Source organism: Sabethes cyaneus, chromosome 2 (genome assembly GCF_943734655.1).
Source record: "Sabethes cyaneus chromosome 2, idSabCyanKW18_F2, whole genome shotgun sequence".
Taxonomy (NCBI): Eukaryota; Metazoa; Arthropoda; class Insecta; order Diptera; family Culicidae; genus Sabethes; species Sabethes cyaneus.
In genome coordinates this window covers 48,905,728-48,924,502 of record NC_071354.1, presented here as the reverse complement: position 1 = coordinate 48,924,502, position 18,775 = coordinate 48,905,728, and the positions used below count along the sequence as shown (strand labels likewise).

Sequence of the window (18,775 nt, the reverse complement as noted above, 5' to 3'; positions counted from 1 at the left end):
TTAAGCGATGGACTGAACATTTTGAACAACTCTTCCGAGTTTCAAATGTCAGAGACCAACAAAACCAGCAGCGTACGACGCCTACAGTTCGTCGAATAAATCGCGTGAACTCGGAGGCGCCATCGCTGGATGAAATTGTAGCTGCCATCAAGAGTATGAAATCCAATAGAGCGCCAGGGATAGATCGTATTTCAGCCGAAATGCTCAAAGCTGACCCATCTTTGTCAGCACAGATGATGCATCAGCTTTTCAGCAATATTTGGGAAACCGCAACTTTTCCGGTGGACTGGATGCAGGGCATATTGGTCAAAGTCCCTAAGAAAGGAGACCTAACGGAATGCGGTAACTGGCGTGGCATCACGTTGCTCTGTATTACTCTCAAAGTACTCTGTAAGGTAATCCTCAACCGGATTCAGGAGAAGATCGACGCTACTCTCCGGCGGCAGCAAGCTGGATTCCGTGCTGGCCGATCATGTGTAGACCATATCACAACGCTCCGCATTATATTGGAGCAGATCAACGAATTCCAGGACTCTCTTCTGCTGGTGTTCGTTGACTTCGAAAAGGCGTTCGACCGACTCAATCACGAAAACATCTGGGGCGCACTTAGGCGTAGAGGAGTTCCAGATAAGCTAGTCCATCTCATCGAGGCTCAGTACGAGGCGTTCTCGTGCAAGGTTTTGCACGACGGCGTCTTGTCCGACCCCATAAGGGTTACTGCTGGCGTGAGACAGGGCTGCATTTTATCACCGCTTCTGTTTCTCATCGTTATGGATGAGATATTAGTTGGAGCAATTGACAGTAGACCAAATCGAGGATTGCCTTGGAATCCTCTAACGATGGAGCAGCTAAATGACCTCGACCTAGCCGACGACATTGTCTTGCTCGCACAACGCCGAAACGATATGCAGAGCAAGTTAGACGACCTCTCCGAGAGCTCCCAGGCAGCAGGTCTCACAGTCAATGTAGCGAAAACTAAGTCTATGGTAGTGAACACTGACAATTCAACCAACTTTACAGTAGCGGGACAACAAGTTGAGCAGGTAGCCGTCTTTCAATATCTTGGTAGCCAAACAACGCCCGATGGTGGTACCAAGACTGATATAGCCACACGGATCAGGAAGGCCAGGGGTGCCTTTGCAGGTCTGCGAAACATTTGGCGCTCAAACCAGATCACTCTACGTACGAAAACCCGAATCTTTAATTCAAACGTTAAATCCGTACTGCTGTATGCCTGCGAAACGTGGTGCGTCTCAGCGGAGACAACGCAAAAACTGCAGGTATTCATTAACCGGTGCCTGCGATATAATATTCGTGCCTGGTGGCCTGATAAATGGATATCCAATAAGGAACTCCATCGTCGGTGTCATCAACGGCCGATAGCCACAGAAATTCGTGAGCGTAGGTGGAAGTGGATCGGACACACCTTGAGGAAAGGAGCGAACGAGGTTTGCAGAGCAGCACTCGACTGGAATCCACAAGGACAGCGTAGAAGAGGCAGACCCAGAGGCTCATGGCGACGGAGCTTAGCCAACGACATCCGGGCTGTAGACGAGAACCTGTCCTGGCGACAGGTAAAAGCCATGGCGGGTAACCGTCAGCAGTGGAGATCTCTGATTTCATCCCTTTGTTCTGCCGGACCGGCGGACATGGACACATAAGTAAGTAAGTGTCCAAGCGGGCCCTGTCTCGCACATTGAAGCAACGTTGCACGATTACTAAGGTACTAAGTTTGTAATGCTCCTCTTTACCTAAACAGGAGAATCGCGAATCGGACCAAGCTATAATGGGAGCTATAATTATACCCAGATTCGAATCGAACTTTCCCCCGGGACCTGTGTTTTGTAGATATTGGTGAACCAGAAGGGAACATTGCAAAGGAGATATTTCGGTGTTCACTGTAAACTATTTTTATGTGAGGAATGAAAAACGACTGGTTCAGTTAACTTATTTATTCGACATTCAAATAAAAAGATACTTATTTTAGTGCTTACAATTACAAATTGTAATTTTTATCATTTGTCAAAACATAATATCTATTATACCTAGTTATACCACTATATGTACCTATCAATTAGAAACGCACTCATTTCTTCGTAACTTTGTGACGGCTTAGTCCTAATCCGAGTCGGACTCTGACAGGTACAGATCCATGGTCAATTGGTTTTTAACAACCATATTAGCATGGTTGACCACTTCTGCCCAGCTTTGTCCTTTCATCGGAGAATCATGTTCGTCCTCCGAAGAGCTGTCCGATTCAGAACTGCTGTCGGTGTCCGATTCAGAACTACTGCTACTCGAATCACTAGATTCAGACAAACTCATTGTAACAGCTAGTGGCTTAGGAAGATTAACCTCTACGATTGAAGCCGCATTGTTATTGTTATTCGCGAGGCTTGTAGTTATAGTCGCCTGTGTCGTTGGTTCTGGTAACGAAGGCACAGAGATAAAATCATTTTCACCCATGCCGATAATTGGAAGACTCGGCAATGACTGTTGAGAATTGCTGGCACTCCAGGCCGGTTCCTGTGGAGTCTTGTTTGGGCGGCAGTACGGCGAATTTCGTAGCGGTAAATGTTTTGGTACGAGATCGATGAGACCGTTCTTGCGATGACCGGTGGTGACTTTGGTTTTGGAGCTTCGTCTCGAAGTAGGACTATCCATCTTGGTCGGAACTAGTGGAGTAGGAGGCTGGACGACTTTGTGCGGTTGTTCGGTTGGATGTAACACAGGAGGCACACAAACGTTTCCATCATTTATATCGATAGTTGGAACACTCGGCAATGACTGTTGGGTACTTTTGCCACTCCAGGCCGGTGCTTGTGAACTCTTGTTTGGGCGGAAAGATGTCGAATTTTGTAGTGGTGAAAGTTTTGGTACGAGATTGAAGGGACTGTTTTCACGATGACCGGTGGCTACCTTAGCTTTGGAACTTCTTCGCGAACTGTCCGATTCAGAGCTACTGTCGGATTCAGAACTGCTGTCGGTGTCCGATTCAGAACTACTGCTACTCGAATCGCTAGATTCAGACAAACTCATTGTAACAGCTAGTGGCTTAGGAAGATTAACCTCTACGATTGAAGCCGCATTGTTATTGTTATTCGCGAGGCTTGTAGTTATAGTCGCCTGTGTCGTTGGTTCTGGTAACGAAGGCACAGAGATAAAATCATTTTCACCCATGCCGATAATTGGAAGACTCGGCAATGACTGTTGAGAATTGCTGGCACTCCAGGCCGGTTCCGGTGGAGTCTTGTGTGGGCGGCAGTACGGCGAATTTCGTAAGGGTAAATGTTTTGGTGCGAGATCAATGAGAGTTTTCAACTTGATTTATGCAGTATTTATTGAAAAAGCTTACGTGAAAGGAAGCTCCAGTCTAAAAACCCCGACACAATGCTTACGGATTTTCAGTCGTTGCGGAAATTTGAGTTTTTCCATGGATTTTCCGCAGCGTATTAAAATTCGTATGCAAGGTGAATCTGAATTCTTGTGATCTTGTCTACTGCAAATTATTATCGACTGCAGGAAAGTCCGTTTCAGCTTGACTTTCGCGCTCCAGAGTATCTTTGTCTAACCAAAGCACCTCAACTTGGCCGTCTACTTCAACACAACACAAGACCTCTCCGATGCGATGTGACTCATAAAATTTTCTGAAGGCGAATCCTTTAAGAAATACGTTGCCCATGGATGCCCTTGCATTTGATTTTAAGGCAAAATACAATCCAAATTTGGTGCAACCGCGACCTAAATGATAAATTGGTCACGTGACTGGTGAATATTCGTGGATTCTTTCGTTACCCTTATCATTTTCAAAAGGGTGCTAGGATTGTAAAACAGTTATATCTTTATTACTGCAATTTGTATTTAGAGGTTTTTGGGGCCAGGAAAGGTTTTAGTGATGGTTAGAGACCCCTCCCCACACTAAGAGGGAGGGGGGGGGGGCTCCCATACAAATGAAACACAAATTTCCTCATAACTCGACAACTAATCAAGCAAATGGAACCAAATTTGGCATGTCTGTGTTGTTGGAGACAAAAAATTTTTCTATGATGAATTGGGACCCCTCCCCACTTTAGGAGGGGGGCTCCTATACAAACGAAATACAAATTTCCTCATAACTCGAGAACTAATCAAGCAAATAGAACCAAATTTTTCATGAGGAGGTTTTTGGAGGCAAAAATATTTTCTATGGTGAATTAGGACCCCTCCCCACTTTAAGAGGGGGGCTTCTACACAAATGAAATACAAATTTCCTCATAATTCGAGAACTAATCAAGCATATGGAACCATATTTGGCATGTGGGTGTTTTTGGAGGCAACCATTTTTTCCATGATGAATTAGGACTTCTTACCTTTTTAGGAGGGGGGGCTTCTATACAACAGAAAAACAAATTTCCTCATAACTCGAGAACTAAACAAGCAAATGGAACCAAATTTAGCATGTAGGAGAGTTTTGAGTCTTGATTTTATTTTATGATAGTTAGAGACCTCTACCCTACCCCTGTGGTAGGGGGATATGGACTTTCATACAAATAAAACAGAAATTTTTGCGAAACTCAAAAACTAATCGAACTCGAGAAATTCGAGACTCTTCCATAAAACATTAATCAATAACAAGACCACAAAAACTATCTATGGTAACACTAGATCATTCAGAGCGAGACGGCCGCAAGTGTTGCCGGCGATCCGCCGTCGGAACTCCCCGCAGAAATCACTACTGTCTAGGTTTATTTATTTTCCTAGGTCTACCTGGGTTTCCTGGAATGAGCGACAGCGAGTAAGGAGAGGATCGCGAAATGGTACTTTCCACAAAAAAAAATTCCGTGAAACGGTACATTCCGCTTAAGGTTTTTCGCAAAATGATATTCGGCGAAATGTTGTACTGTTGCACCAGATTTTGAGGGAGTTCCTTCAGCAATATCACAGACCCAGGTTTGGGTGGTAATTAGCTCAAAGCTAGAAAATCAATTTATTTAGAATAAAAATGTACTCTTTCCTCTCCTACTCACAATTTAGTCTCCCGTACTATTATTCACTTATCTAGTCACAACAGAGTGTAGATTTCTAGTCCGTATTTATTTGCATGTAACAATTATAATTGAGAAATCCGAAAAATGTAACAATCTTATATCAAAGATCCAAAACTCACTATATATGTCTTACTTCTGTCACTCAATTTCGCCCGTCATCATGTCATGACGGTTGAGATGTTTGTATCAACTGTCGGGATCAGCGTGTCGCGTCGGTTACCGTTTGTTGCAAACGCTACAAGGGGCTGTTGCGGCGAACATCCTCCCCCCCGTGTCGCCACAACTTCCGATTTGGCGGCACCAGAGCTTACGACGTCCAGCAATGCCAACTTTGTAGCAGGTCTCTTTAGTAACCCACCAGAAGTCCGCACTTCTGCCCGGCGAATCACTCCATCCTTTCCCGGAAATGCTCGGACTACCCGTCCTCGCAACCACCTATTCCGCACGTTTTCGTCAACCACGAGAACTAGATCTCCTACTTTTATTGGTGCTACGTCCTGGAACCATTTCGTCCGCCGAGTTATCGTTGGTAGATACTCCCTCACCCAACGACGCCAAATGTTATCCAAAGTGTGTTTTACTAGGTTCCAGCTACTCCGCAGGGCCATTCCAGAATCCGTAGGGAACTTCTCCGGTTCTCGTACTCCGTTTGAACTCAGAAGTAGGAAGTCGTTGGGAGTCAGAGATGCACGATTGGCTGTATCTAGAGGAACGAAGGTGAGCGGTCGAGAGTTCACCATACTTTCGGCTTCTACAAGTGCTGTAGCGAACGACTCGTCGTCGAGCTTTCGCACTACCGGAACAAACGCTAAGGCTGCTTTCACTGCCCGGACCATTCTTTCCCAACAACCCCCCATGTGAGGGGCGGCAGGTGGGTTGAACCTCCACTGGGTGTGGGCGTTTGTGAAAGTACTACCCAACTCCTCGTTGATCCTCTTCATTTCTTCCTGCAACTCCCGATTCGCTCCAACAAAATTTGTCCCGTTGTCGGAGTAGATCACTTGAGGGGAACCACGTCGTGCAATGAATCGCCTTATCGCCTTCTTGCACGCATCCGTAGATAGACTAGCCACTACCTCTAGATGGATAGCCCGTATTGTCAGGCACGTAAACAAGCAGACCCACCGCTTTGCCACTCCTCTTCCAATTTTCACCAAGTAGGGACCGAAGAGGTCAACACCCACATACGAGAAGGGGCGTACGAAGGGTTCCAACCGGACCGACGGAAGTGGGCCCATTTTTGGAGCTACCGGCATCGCTTTATAAACACGGCACCATATGCAGCGTTTCCTGGACATACGTACTTCAACTCGCAGCCGTGAAACGGAAAACCTTTGACGCAGCTCGTTAACGACGGTTTCGTCGTTTGCATGACGGTATTTTCGGTGATAATAGTCCAGCAGCAGTTCCGTGATTCGGTGTTTTCTGGGTAAGATTATGGGAAACTTCTGATCATACGACAGTATCTCTGCCTCTGCGGCTCGAGTTGCTTCACGTAATACTCCATGCTCGTCCAAGAATGGAGATAGCTTAAACAGTTTACTTGACGATCCTAATTGCTTCCCACCAGTTCGTCCTTCTTCACGATTCTTCTTCAAGATGAACACTTCGTCTGGGAACGCCTCAGTTTGCGCAGTCATCCACAGTGTACGTTCGGCCTTCCGTATTTCTTCGCTCGTCAGTCCGACAGTATCCGTGGATCCACCCAACGAACGTACTCTATCGGCGAAACGATGAACATACGCTGTAGAACGCAGCAGTCGTTCGAACTTCGAAAACCTATCCACATCGATCACTGGGTGTCTGACCAGATGACTGTGCACGTGCGCCTCACGCAATTCCTTGTCGCTTTCATCGATGGCTTCTTCCGCAATCGTTGTCGATGCTCTCTCGTTTTCGTACAGGATGTCCGGTCCTCGAAACCAGCGACTATCCACATTGCAAACGGGTCCCTTCCCCCACTTGGTTGCCTCGTCCGCGACGTTGACCTTGGTCGAGATCCATTGCCATTCGTCGATACTTGACAGGCTCAGAATTTCGTTCACTCTGAAGGCTACAAACTGCCGATACCTTCGAACGTCTGATTTAATCCAGGAGCAAACTGTCGATGAATCACTCCAGAAATAGGTTTTGCGTATCGTCAACGAATGACTCTCCTCAATAGTCTTCCGCAATCGAGCTCCCAGCAATGCTGCCATCAATTCCATTCGTGGTATCGATAATCCTCGTAACGGTGCCACCTTCGTCTTTGACGAGACTAGAGCGACCCTGACCTGTCCATTATCCACGATGCGGAAATATGCAACCGCTGCATAAGCTTGCTCACTCGCGTCTACAAACACGTGAAGTTCAAGCGATTTGAAACTATCCGGATGGTAGTTGGGAAAGTAACAACGAGGAATACGTATGCCTTCCATCTGCTTGAGTGCTGCTGTCCACTCCATCCAACGCGTCGCGATATTCATTGGAATCCTGCTATCCCATTCCGTATTCGAGCGCCAGACCTCTTGAATGAGGATTTTACCGTGGATGACAAACGATCCCACCAATCCCAAAGGGTCAAAAATACTCATGACGAGTCGAAGCATCTCTCGCTTTGTAGGAATCGTAGTACCGTCCATTAGATTTTGTACTCTCTCAGAAAACTGTAGCGAAAACGTAAAGATGTCCTCGTCTTGCTGCCACGCCATTCCCAGTACTCGTTCGAATGCGGTTTCTTTGTCCGGTAGCATGGCCTTCGATTGTTTCAGATTCGCCTCGCCCAAGCTGTCCAACACGAATCGGTTACTGGACATCCAGTTGCGAATATGGAATCCTGCTCGTCTGTGAATCTCGATTACTTCCTTGGCTACCTCAATCGCTTCTTCCGCAGTATCGAAACTGTCCACATAGTCATCCACGTAGTGCTTCTTTATCACTGCCGCTGCTCCTCGTGGAAACTCCAACTCATGTTCCGAAGCGTTCAAGTTCTTAATGTATTGAGACTGCGTTGGTGAGCAGGCCGCACCGAAGATTGCTACGTCGGAGACCATGATACTCATCGGTAATTCGGGGGAATCCCTGTACGGGAACAGTAGTGCGCTGCGATCCTGTGCTCTAACCATGATTTGCAGGAACATCTCCTTGACGTCTGCGGAGACTGCAACTTGTCGTTCCCGATACTGGAACAATGCGGACAGTAACGGTGTTAAGAGATCTGGACCTTTCAACAGCATCGAATTAAGCGACACGCCATCCACCTTCGCTGCTGCGTCCCAGATTACTCTGATTTTACCGGGCTTCTTCTCGTTGACCACCACTCCAATCGGCAAGTACCAAGTGCGCCGCAGATCGTAGCCATCCAACTCCTCCTTCGTTGCTTCGTGGATGTATCCCTTGGATTTGAAGTCCACAATTTGCTGACGAACGCTGTCATACAGGGCTGGGTTCCGTGCCAATCGTTTTTCAAGACATTTGAAGCGTCGCTCCGCCATAGGCCTGCTGTCCGGGAACTCGACATAATCGTGATTCCAGAGTAGCCCTGTTTCAAACTTCCCGTTCTCCTGTCGCCGCGTGGTTTCTGCTAGTATCTTATAAGCACGTTGTTCCTCTACTCCTTTGACGGTTGCTGCAGCCGCAACCCCCAGACTCTCGATGTCGAAGAAGTGTTTGACGTATTCGTGCAGCTCAGCGTTAGACGGCTCAGTATTCATATGTAGTTGTCGATGCACGATAGGCTTTCGCAGACTGCCACATATCGCCCACCCAATCCTGGTCTTCGTGGCTATCGGCTCGTCAGATCTGCCTTGTCGAAGTTTAAGCGTAGCTAACAGATGCGCGTTACTGAGACCAATGAGAATTCCCGGTACCGCCGAATCAAAGCCCTTCACTGGAAGATTCTTGAGATGGTCGAACCGTGTTGCAAGTTCTGTGAAATTTAAAGTTTGTTGAGGGAGCCCAAGGTTTCCGACGGTGTATACATCGGTAAGCTTGAACCGTTTACGCCCACCCATTTCGGCTATGTCCATTGTGACGACTTCTGCCCCAGTGATCTTCTTGTTGATTCCTCCGGTCCACTGAAGGTGCAATGTTTCCACATCGCCGCGGGCTCCAAGCGCGTCTGCAATGGATCGTTCTACCAACGTCACAGATGATCCGTCGTCTAGGAAGGCATACGTGTTGAGCTGACCGTTTTGCCCAAACAAGGTTACCGGGAGGATGCGGAAAAGCGTTGAAGACGAGGGCTGGCGATGTACGCTAACTACTGCACCGGTATATTTTGATTCTACTGGGGGCTCAAAATGCAATGACCGGTGATGCCGTTTCGGACACCCATTGACCCCACAAATTTCTCCTTTACAGGGCCAACGTGCGTGTGGCATGAGGCATCGCGAGCACAGTCTATGTGTCTTTACTGCTTTCCACTTACTATCGATGTCCAAAGCTTTGAAAGCCACACAATTCTTCAGTCCATGACAGTCACGATTACAGACTACACACGATTTGTTACGTGTACCACCGTCTCTCGGCTTCTGTACTCTGTCGCTGGGAACACCATTCTCGGCTTCCTCGCGGCGCTTGCCTATCTGCTGATCTGTCGGAATATGCGTGTTCACGAACGATTTCTCCTTCGGCTTACTCCGTTCCTCTTTCACAAACTTTTGAGGGACGCCCACATGTTGCGTTACACCGCTCGCTGCCGATAATACCTTACCCATGTAGTCGCTGAACACTTGCAGATCTGCTAGTGGAACTTGATCTTGGTAAAGCGCCCAGCTAAACTTCACCGTTGCTGGTAGCTTGTCAACCAGCTCTTGCAGCAGAATTGGATTCGACAGGTGTTTTTCCAACCCAACAGCCTTTAGATGCCCGCAAAGATTCTGTACAACAAGCCCGAAACTTACCAACGTTTCCAATCTGTCCGCCTTCGGTGGTGGAACTGATCGAACTTTCGCAATCATGTTGTTGACGATCTGCTCCGGACGACCGTAGAGTTGCTGTAATGTTGACACGATTTGAGGAACCGTTGACGGGTGAAGCAAGAAGCTGCTGACTGCGTCCTTGGCGGCACCTCGAAGGCTACGTTGCAACCGAAGAAGATTTTCTGCATCGGAGTAACCACATAGCTCCGTGGAATTCTGGTAACTACTTGTAAAAAGTGGCCAGTCGACTGGATCTCCGGAGAAAACTGGTAGCTCTTTGGTGACCACCTGTCTAGCCGCTAGCTGTTGAGGAGACGGCCCCAAGTTCCCGAGAGTGTTGTGGGGAACCAACCCCGGATTTGGACCCAACACCGATTGCCTGTCGTTACCGGCCCTATTATTGCCTTGTACTTCTTCTTGGGCCGACTCGCGAGGCTCCAAACCGTCCTTTTCCGTGCGCCTGCGGGGCCGCATCGCTTCAACCTCTCGTTCGTTGGCCGCATCCCGCGCAACTTGCGATGTCTTTTCTGCTTCCCGTAAAAGGCGAATTTCATTTTCCAGGTCTACCACCTGGTGTTGAAGCTCTGCGCAGTACTGGTTACGCTGGTCAAACTGCTTGCGTAAATCTACCGCCGACATACGCTGCAGTTCGATTTCTTTCTCCAGGTGTTTTATCGTATCCCGGAGTGCCGCTTGCTGAGGGCCGTGACGACTGTTAAGTTTGTCGATTTCCTCGCCATACTGTTTCTTAAGCAGCTCGATTTGTTCGCCGTGTTGCTTTTTTAGAAGATTGATATCTGACCGCAAAGCCGCTTGTTGCTGAGTGCGCTGTTCGAGCTGATCTCGCAAACCTTCCTCCGATTCACGAATTCGATTCCGCTCAGTTGCATTTTGCGATTCCAGCGACCTAATTTTATTTATTAGATCCACCTCTCGCCTACGCCCCTCGTCCACCTCCAGTTGATGTTTCGCGTTCAATTCCTGGATCATTCGAGCATCAGTTTCTGCTTGTCGTTGTAGAGCATTTTGCTTGCGTAGCTCCCCGGTTTCCACACTCCACCGTTTGTAGCAAGGCCGATTCAATTTCGGAAGCATTCCACTATTCGTCGCAGAAACTACTTCCATTTTCAGCATATCCATGCTTGGGAACGGCTGAAGATTGACGTGGGACAAATTGGGTAGTTTCCCGCCATCACCATTTCCTACAGTGCCAGCTGTTGAATCTTCGGGATTATGAAATGTGAGACTTTGAACGGTACCCGGAATCGATTTGTCCTCTAATTCCGTAGCATCATGAACGGCTTGAGGAACAAGAGCTGCAGGAGTACCTAACGGGGTAGAAGAGGGGTGTACTTCCTGCGCATTACTCGAATTTGCATTCTCTAGTTGATCGTCGTTTAGAGTCGGGGGCGTAGATGTCTTCCCAACGACATCCTCACCGGAAATCTCTGCGATCCCGGTTCGCTTCACCCAATCTGCAGTTCGTTGCGTACTTCGTTGGCTACTGCGCATGCTCCGTACACTTTTCACCTCATCAACGTCTTGTTGACTCAACAATTCATGCTTCCTCGCTATGAACTGTTTCCCGCGCTCCAGCTTTTCACGTAGTTCGCGCTCGACCAAAGCTCTTTCCTTTTCAATCCTTTCCTTCTCTAGGTCCTCCAAAAGTTTTTGTTCTTCCTGCAAACGCTGAAGATCTCGTTCCACTCTAGCTTTTCGAACACTGGAGGTCTCCGAAATGCCACTAATTACGCTCGGTACTCGTCCGGCAACGTTTGTTACACATCCACACACGAAACTAGATGACCGTGCCGATTCTGTGTTTACATTGGCGCATGTAAAGTGGCACCAGCCGTTGCAGTTCGAGCACTGCACCATGTATCGTTCTGCGTTGTTTGGTCGATTGCATCGGATGCATTCCTGTCCTTCTCCGCCGTCGATATCAATCATCGATGGAATAAACGAGCTCTCGGAAGAACAACTCGATACCTTATCAGCATCGTCCAAAGTGAGGTTAGTATTTTGCATGGCCTTTGTTCGGGACCGAGTTTGCCGCACGTGTGATTGATTCATCTTAGGATAAATTCTTTGAGAATCTGTTGCACCAGATTTTGAGGGAGTTCCTTCAGCAATATCACAGACCCAGGTTTGGGTGGTAATTAGCTCAAAGCTAGAAAATCAATTTATTTAGAATAAAAATGTACTCTTTCCTCTCCTACTCACAATTTAGTCTCCCGTACTATTATTCACTTATCTAGTCACAACAGAGTGTAGATTTCTAGTCCGTATTTATTTGCATTTAACAATTATAATTGAGAAATCTGAAAAATGTAACAATCTTATATCAAAGATCCAAAACTCACTATATATGTCTTACTTCTGTCACTCAATTTCGCCCGTCATCATGTCATGACGGTTGAGATGTTTGTATCAACTGTCGGGATCAGCGTGTCGCGGCGGTTACCGTTTGTTGCAAACGCTACAAGGGGCTGTTGCGGCGAACAGTACAATCATGGCGAATATTACTATCCGCTTTCTGGCTATGCAATGAGGGGACAGGGGAGTTGTTTTCTACTTTACTGTGCGGAAAAATTGCAAATACATATACAAATTAAACTACCCATTCCTGATAACTAATAAGCATTAACATAAGCAGCAAATCAGCGTATCTGGCATTTTATAATGCACGTTGTTGTATATTAGCTTTTTGACTGCATAGGTGTTGTAAATTGGCGGCATCCAAAATTGTATTCAAATTCTTCGTGTCGGTAATTAGCTGTAAATTAGCATTGTCAGCACTATAAGAAGGTTATCAGTAAAGTAGCTTATATTTTGCCAAAATAGCATTTAAGTAGCATTTAAGGCGACTTAAATGCTTATTGGCCTATATTTGAATAGCATTGGAGATGCTTATTGGTTACCTGGGATGCTTTCATAGTTACTGACTACACGTAACGTAACTGCTACAATGAATCATGTAAGGTTGAACTCCTCAAAACTCCTCGGATGACAAAGATCATCCGAGATTCATGATTTATGTACAACACAGGTTAATTTGTGGCAATACGAAGTTTGTCGGGTCAGCTAGTCTAATATAAAGGTGCGGCAGTAGTTTAGAGCAATAAAACATTTAGCCGGCAACCGAAAGATCGTGGGTTGGAGTCTCACCTGACATTGAACAACCCAATATTTTTGGCCTATATCTAACACTTTCCAGTTCATTCAGTTTTATCATTTTTCGCATCAGATACTCGCTCACTTTGCAGAAAAAGGGTTTACGTCTTGGCCGTGTACAGAGGCAGACACAAGTCAGACAAAATGACATTAGATTTGTAACTTTAAAAACTTAAACATTTATATGCTCCAATGTAGTATAACCAGAGGTGGCATAAACCGCAGCGCAGACCAAAAGACACACATTCTTAAACAACACAACACTCGCCATGCGGTGTGTGTTCGCCCACAAATTCCCTTCAGTGTCTCTTTTGCTAAACACGCTCTTTCGTGTTTTACGCGCACCAACAAAAGGCAGTCGCAAACGCAGAGTGATAAATTTGCTGCGTGCTTTACCTCACCAAGAGCCGCACTCTGCGCGGCTGGATTGTACACCCTGCGCTGGGTCAGTTGAAGTGGTGTGATTGAAAAAAACATTTTTACTGTTGCGGTGTCTGATCCGTACTAACTTAACATAGACCATATTAGTTGTTCAGTGCAGCGTGTATTTTCACTTTTAAAAGGGCAGAAAATTTGTAAATACAAAACAATTTTTTTGCGCAATTCCGCACGGAGTGTGGCAAAGGGTAGCACCAAGTGCTGTTTGTCACTCACTGGGCGATTTTCACCGAGTGCTGTCGTTCGCTCCCACTCCGCTTTCGCTCGTACGCTGTGTGCATATTAGCTGTAGAGGTGTGTTGCCGAATCGCTCTGTGCGACCAGGCATAATATTGGAACATTGGGCGCATAGTGTGAGCGAATGACAGCCCTGAGTATAACAATTTTGTTACTTTGAAGCAATATTTACGAACAGATTTCCCGTAATATTTTTTTAATGTTTAAAACTTAAATTACAAAAAAACGCTTGCAGGGCGCTATATCTCTGTATATTAGTGTTGATAGGAGAAAATGCTTGTCAACTTAGGGACTAGATTGGTACACTTCATTGTGCCTGATTTTTAATTTCAGCTATAATAAATTTAAATTTGTCACGAGGTTTTCAAGCCACCGTAAATCTCGCATGTGTATAATATTTCTCGATATAAATTTTCAAACTTTGGTTCATTATGTAGTACCATTACCATTATATTTCATTTATAAAACAGTTGTATTTTTTATTTTAATTTTCTTAATTACTGGCTTTACACGAAAATTTCCGAATATCCAGGTTAGTCTCAAACAACCGGTACTTACATACTGAGAATCTTTTCGGATGGTAATTTAGCATCGTTTGCTTTCGTGTCTCGCTCGCTACATTTTTCCGACAGCGGTTGTTTTAGGACGCCATTTTGAATTCATTTGAGCACACTTAGCAATGGTGCGTTCACCAACCGGAACTTTTATTGAAATCTTATAAACGTGTATTTTAAGCGTAAAATCGGTTACCTAGGAACATCGCGCGTTATTTTGATCATATGATTATCGAATATCAAAAGCTTGATAGCTTTTATACAGTTCCTTAATAAAGTAGTCAGAGTTTTTAGGCAAGTTCGATGATCGAAGGATGCCAAAAGGTATCTCGCGCAGTCAATGTTTTCGATTAAATTGCCAAAATAAACCCGTTTGGCTCGGAACAGCTTTCGTGCATAGCAACAAATATATATCGGTATTTAATAACTGACCGCACGCGATTTCGAACGAATCGAATATGTTGATAGCACATAACTTTCGGTGCGGTAAACTGATGATTTCTCATAGTTTTTTCCTATATCGGTATGTCGGATCTCCACAACCTGTTTCGCAATGGCCACGTAACCAAAAACGTCCTCAAATCGTACGCGAGCTCAAATGATAGTGATCGCACCACCTGCCTCGGTGGATCCAGATCAATTCCTTTCTACTAACAACAACAACTGTCGCAGTGGCCTTTTAACCCAATGCCCTTCTGGCATACAAAAAAAAAAAAACAACAACTCCTTCCTGTGATACTTGTGGATGATGCAGAGGATTCCTCGGTCTCTAGTAGCAGCAAGTGTCGGACTAACATTCCTTTCCCTCCCAAATTGACCTGCATGGGCGTGGCCAGCTTTGCTATTGATCATCACAAAGAATTAGATCACCAGAAAATGCACACTGAGAATGATCTGCTACTCCCAAGCATCGTTCTGAAGGTCCTTTGTGCAATCTCAGCTGATCTAGATCAATCGCGGGCAACTCACGAGCGGTCAAACTATGCTGCTGCTATGCTATGCTGCTGTTTAAAACTTAAATTACAAAAAAAGATATACTTTTTTATTTTTTATTTTTCTCAAATATAAGATGAATTGCAGACATATTATGACATACTGATATATAAAGTTCAGCTTTAGTCATTGCTGGAAGAATGCATAACGCAAAATCTCTTTTATCAATAAGGCGCCTGCATATTTGCCAGACGATTCACCGTCAAAGCGCATCGATAATACAGCAACCGAAGAACTGATTAAATTGCAGAGCTGTAAACATATGATCCTTTGCTTCACGATATCATTAGTAAATAAGTAAGCACACTTTTCGATTTTTTCGCTTTCTTCCTTCTGACGCAACGGAGACAACACCTGGTTTCGTTCAGATTGAGTGGCAAGATAGCTCCTGATGGTCATTTTTATCGTTTTGGTAACAAGTCTGATTCATCCTGTGATCAGTTATCAGTAATATAATCAAGTGGGCTTGAGATTTGCAGTGTACAATGCACTGGGCGTAAGCGCAGGCTGAGCGGAGAGGGGTTAATCTGTATGACATAAAATCATTTGGCATACAATGGTCGGATGGAAAGCTAGCTCACTTTTGGTAGGAATTTGGTTCGTTTGCGGTACAACTTGCCAAGTTTTCTTGCCATTAATGGAGATGGAACTATGAGCATGGAAATAATCAACGAGTACTGTACAAGATATATATTCTAGACGAGTGACTGACGAATTCTAGATGACAAATTCCACTCCATATCATTGTCATGGTCATGATATCCCTAAATTAGTTATAATTGACCGGGTCGGTAATTGTATATATGCTACCCACGTTTGTGCCACACCGCTTTGTATTCCGGGGATGAGGGGGCTTCAACTAAAACATTAACTAAACGAACCAGCAGCCGTTGCGTGACCTCAAAGTCAAGGTGGTGGACATTATTGTACACCCGATTCGGCGGACAAATTATTTTCGATTCGACGTCATATGGTATAACTCATTCTAGACATAAAAACATAATGCGAAGCAGGTTTTTTGGTAGTTGTATCAAAACAAAGAAGTGAGTAGCAAATACCACCAACAATCCAACCCAACACACGCGCCGAAAATAGAATAAAAGCAGCCAAATTTTTATCGTTAGCATAGAAACACCCGTCCAGAAACGAATCCAGCAGTATCTGCGCATCAGTCACGGGGAGCGGAGCGACCATGGATGTGAACGTTCTTTATCTTGCGATAGTGCTAGCTCTGTTTTGGCGCATTTATCGATGGCTCACTAAAGATCACGGTTATTTTCACGATAAGCCAATACCGTCGCTGGCAGCGGTGCCAGTTTTCGGAAGCACTAGTGCTCTTATGTTGAAGAGAATATCTGCAAACGACTTCGTTAAACAGATTTACGATAAATTTGCTGGTGTAAAGTACGTTGAAATGATTATTACCGTCAAACCCAGATTGGGTATTTAAGCTGTGTGTTTTTATTATATTTGCAGAGTATTTGGCATGTTTGACACCAACTATCGTATCTTTGTGATTCGTGATCCAGAACTCATTAAGCAAATTTCGGTGAAAGATTTTGAATTTTTCATTGATCGGCGACCAATGTTTGGCGTAAACAATAACGACAATCCGAACATGTTATTTAATAAAGTTTTATTCTCGTTGAGAGGTCAAAAGTGGCGCGACATGCGAGCTACACTGAGTCCGGCGTTCACGGGCAGTAAAATGCGTGCGATGTTCGAATTAATCACGCAGTACAACAGTGGAATGATTTCAGTCCTACGTTCGAAAGCTGCTGATACGGGATTTATAGATGGTGAAATAAAGGATTTATTTTCTCGAATTTCAACCGACATTATAGCGAGTTGTGCCTTCGGGTTACAGGTGAACTCAATAGAGGACACAAAAAATGACTTCTATACGATGGGTACTTCTATGGTAAGCTTTTTCAGGACTTCTATTATAATAAGAGTTATGGGTTTTGCATTTTTCCCAAAACTGATGGAGAAATTCGGAATCGACGTCGTCGAAAGAAAGCAAATACACTTTTTCTCGAAGATTATCAAAGATGCTATGCAAAACAGAGAAGCCCACGGTATCGTTCGGCCGGATATGGTTCATCTGCTGATGATGGCAAAGAAAGGCATTTTGAAACATCAGCAAGAAAAAACAACTGAAAACGAAGGCTTCGCAACCGTTCAGGAATCAGACTTTGGGACGACTCATAGTAAACCTCTTACGGATCCGGAAATTACAGCGCAGTGTCTGCTGTTCTTCTTCGCAGGATTCGAAGGAATATCTTCGGGATTGACGTTCATGGCGTACGAACTAGCAGTGAATCCTGATGTTCAAGAGAAACTCTTTGAGGAAATCACCGAAATCAACAACCAGTTAGAGGGCCAACCGCTAACGTACGATATTTTACAATCGATGAGGTACTTTGATATGGTCATGTCAGAAACTCTTAGAAAGTGGCCAAATCCAATGGTTGATCGTTATTGCGTCAAGGATTACACGCTGGACACAGGAGATGGATTGAAATTCACTATTGACCAAGGGACCGCCGTCTGGTTTCCAATACATGGCATCCATTTCGATCCGAAATACTTCCCCAATCCTGACAAATTCGACCCGGAACGGTTTAACGAAACTAACCGGGGCAACATCAACATGGCTGCGTACCTACCATTTGGAGTTGGTCCTAGAAACTGCATCGGTTCCCGGTTGGCCCTGATGGAGATAAAGGCTATCATGTACCAGCTGCTGCTTAATTTCAGGATCGAACCGACGGAGCAAACGCGGATTCCGATGAAGCTCGCCAATGGGCTGTTCCCGAACGTTAGACAACACCTGAGATTGAAGCTGAGAAATTGACGATTAGAGTTTTATGAATAGGCATAGACATTATGTTTTTAATTTTGCTATATACGTTCTGTTCAAATACACAAATTTCAAAAAAAAACTGCAGCATGCGATTTTTTCCAACAACAACTTCCGATATATCCTATATGAAATCCTCCACGACCAACAAGTCTAGAATCATGGTCCTGGCGATATTCCTTAAATCATACTGAATAAATGTGGATTAGCTCTTAGTACTCAACTGGTCCGCATTTTCAACATACCTTTGCTTTCGGTTAGTTTCCTTACGGATTTATCAGCGGCCTTCGACAAAATAAATCATCAAATCGCTGTATCGAACCTCCGGAGGCTTGAATTAAGCGGCAATATCCATAACTGGTTTTAATCATACCTTACCGGTAGAACTATGTCCCTCAACACTGGAAATACTATTTCTTTGCTCTTTTCTGTCACATCCGGCGTGCCACAAGGAAGTCATTTAGATCCATACATTTTCTTGCTGTACCTTAATGACATTCATCTTACCCTTAAGTCTAAATGCGTCAAATAATTGTATGCCGATGATTTTAAACTCTTCTCCAGAATTAAGAATATCTCGGACACCCA

At 45.0% G+C, this 18,775-nt stretch overlaps 3 protein-coding genes across 3 annotated transcripts; 1 reads left to right on the top strand and 2 right to left on the bottom strand.

Annotated features, from left to right (window-relative positions):
- Positions 1 to 2,118: 2,118 nt before the first annotated feature.
- LOC128735387 (ell-associated factor Eaf-like) lies at positions 2,119 to 3,180 on the bottom strand. Its single transcript, XM_053829872.1, has one exon. The coding sequence runs from the start codon at positions 3,178 to 3,180 to the stop codon at positions 2,119 to 2,121; it is 1,062 nt and encodes a 353-aa protein (XP_053685847.1).
- Positions 3,181 to 5,185: 2,005 nt separating this feature from the next.
- LOC128735386 (uncharacterized) lies at positions 5,186 to 12,001 on the bottom strand. Its single transcript, XM_053829871.1, has one exon. It carries the CDS (start codon positions 11,999 to 12,001, stop codon positions 5,186 to 5,188), a length of 6,816 nt encoding a protein of 2,271 aa, XP_053685846.1.
- Positions 12,002 to 16,516: 4,515 nt separating this feature from the next.
- On the top strand, positions 16,517 to 18,181 carry LOC128735384 (probable cytochrome P450 9f2). Its single transcript, XM_053829870.1, has 2 exons — positions 16,517 to 16,728; positions 16,801 to 18,181. Exons 1-2 carry the CDS (start codon positions 16,517 to 16,519, stop codon positions 18,179 to 18,181), a joined length of 1,593 nt encoding a protein of 530 aa, XP_053685845.1.
- The last annotated feature ends 594 nt before the right edge of the window (positions 18,182 to 18,775 follow it).

Bases quoted from the DNA above. Each gene is read 5' to 3' on its own strand.
- LOC128735387 (XM_053829872.1), bottom strand. From the start codon at position 3,180: ATGGGTGAAAATGATTTTATCTCTGTGCCTTCGTTACCAGAACCAACG.
- LOC128735384 (XM_053829870.1), top strand. From the start codon at position 16,517: ATGGATGTGAACGTTCTTTATCTTGCGATAGTGCTAGCTCTGTTTTGG. The intron at 16,729-16,800 runs GTACGTTGAAAT...TTATATTTGCAG, and splicing joins GATAAATTTGCTGGTGTAAA to AGTATTTGGCATGTTTGACA.
- LOC128735386 (XM_053829871.1), bottom strand. From the start codon at position 12,001: ATGAATCAATCACACGTGCGGCAAACTCGGTCCCGAACAAAGGCCATG.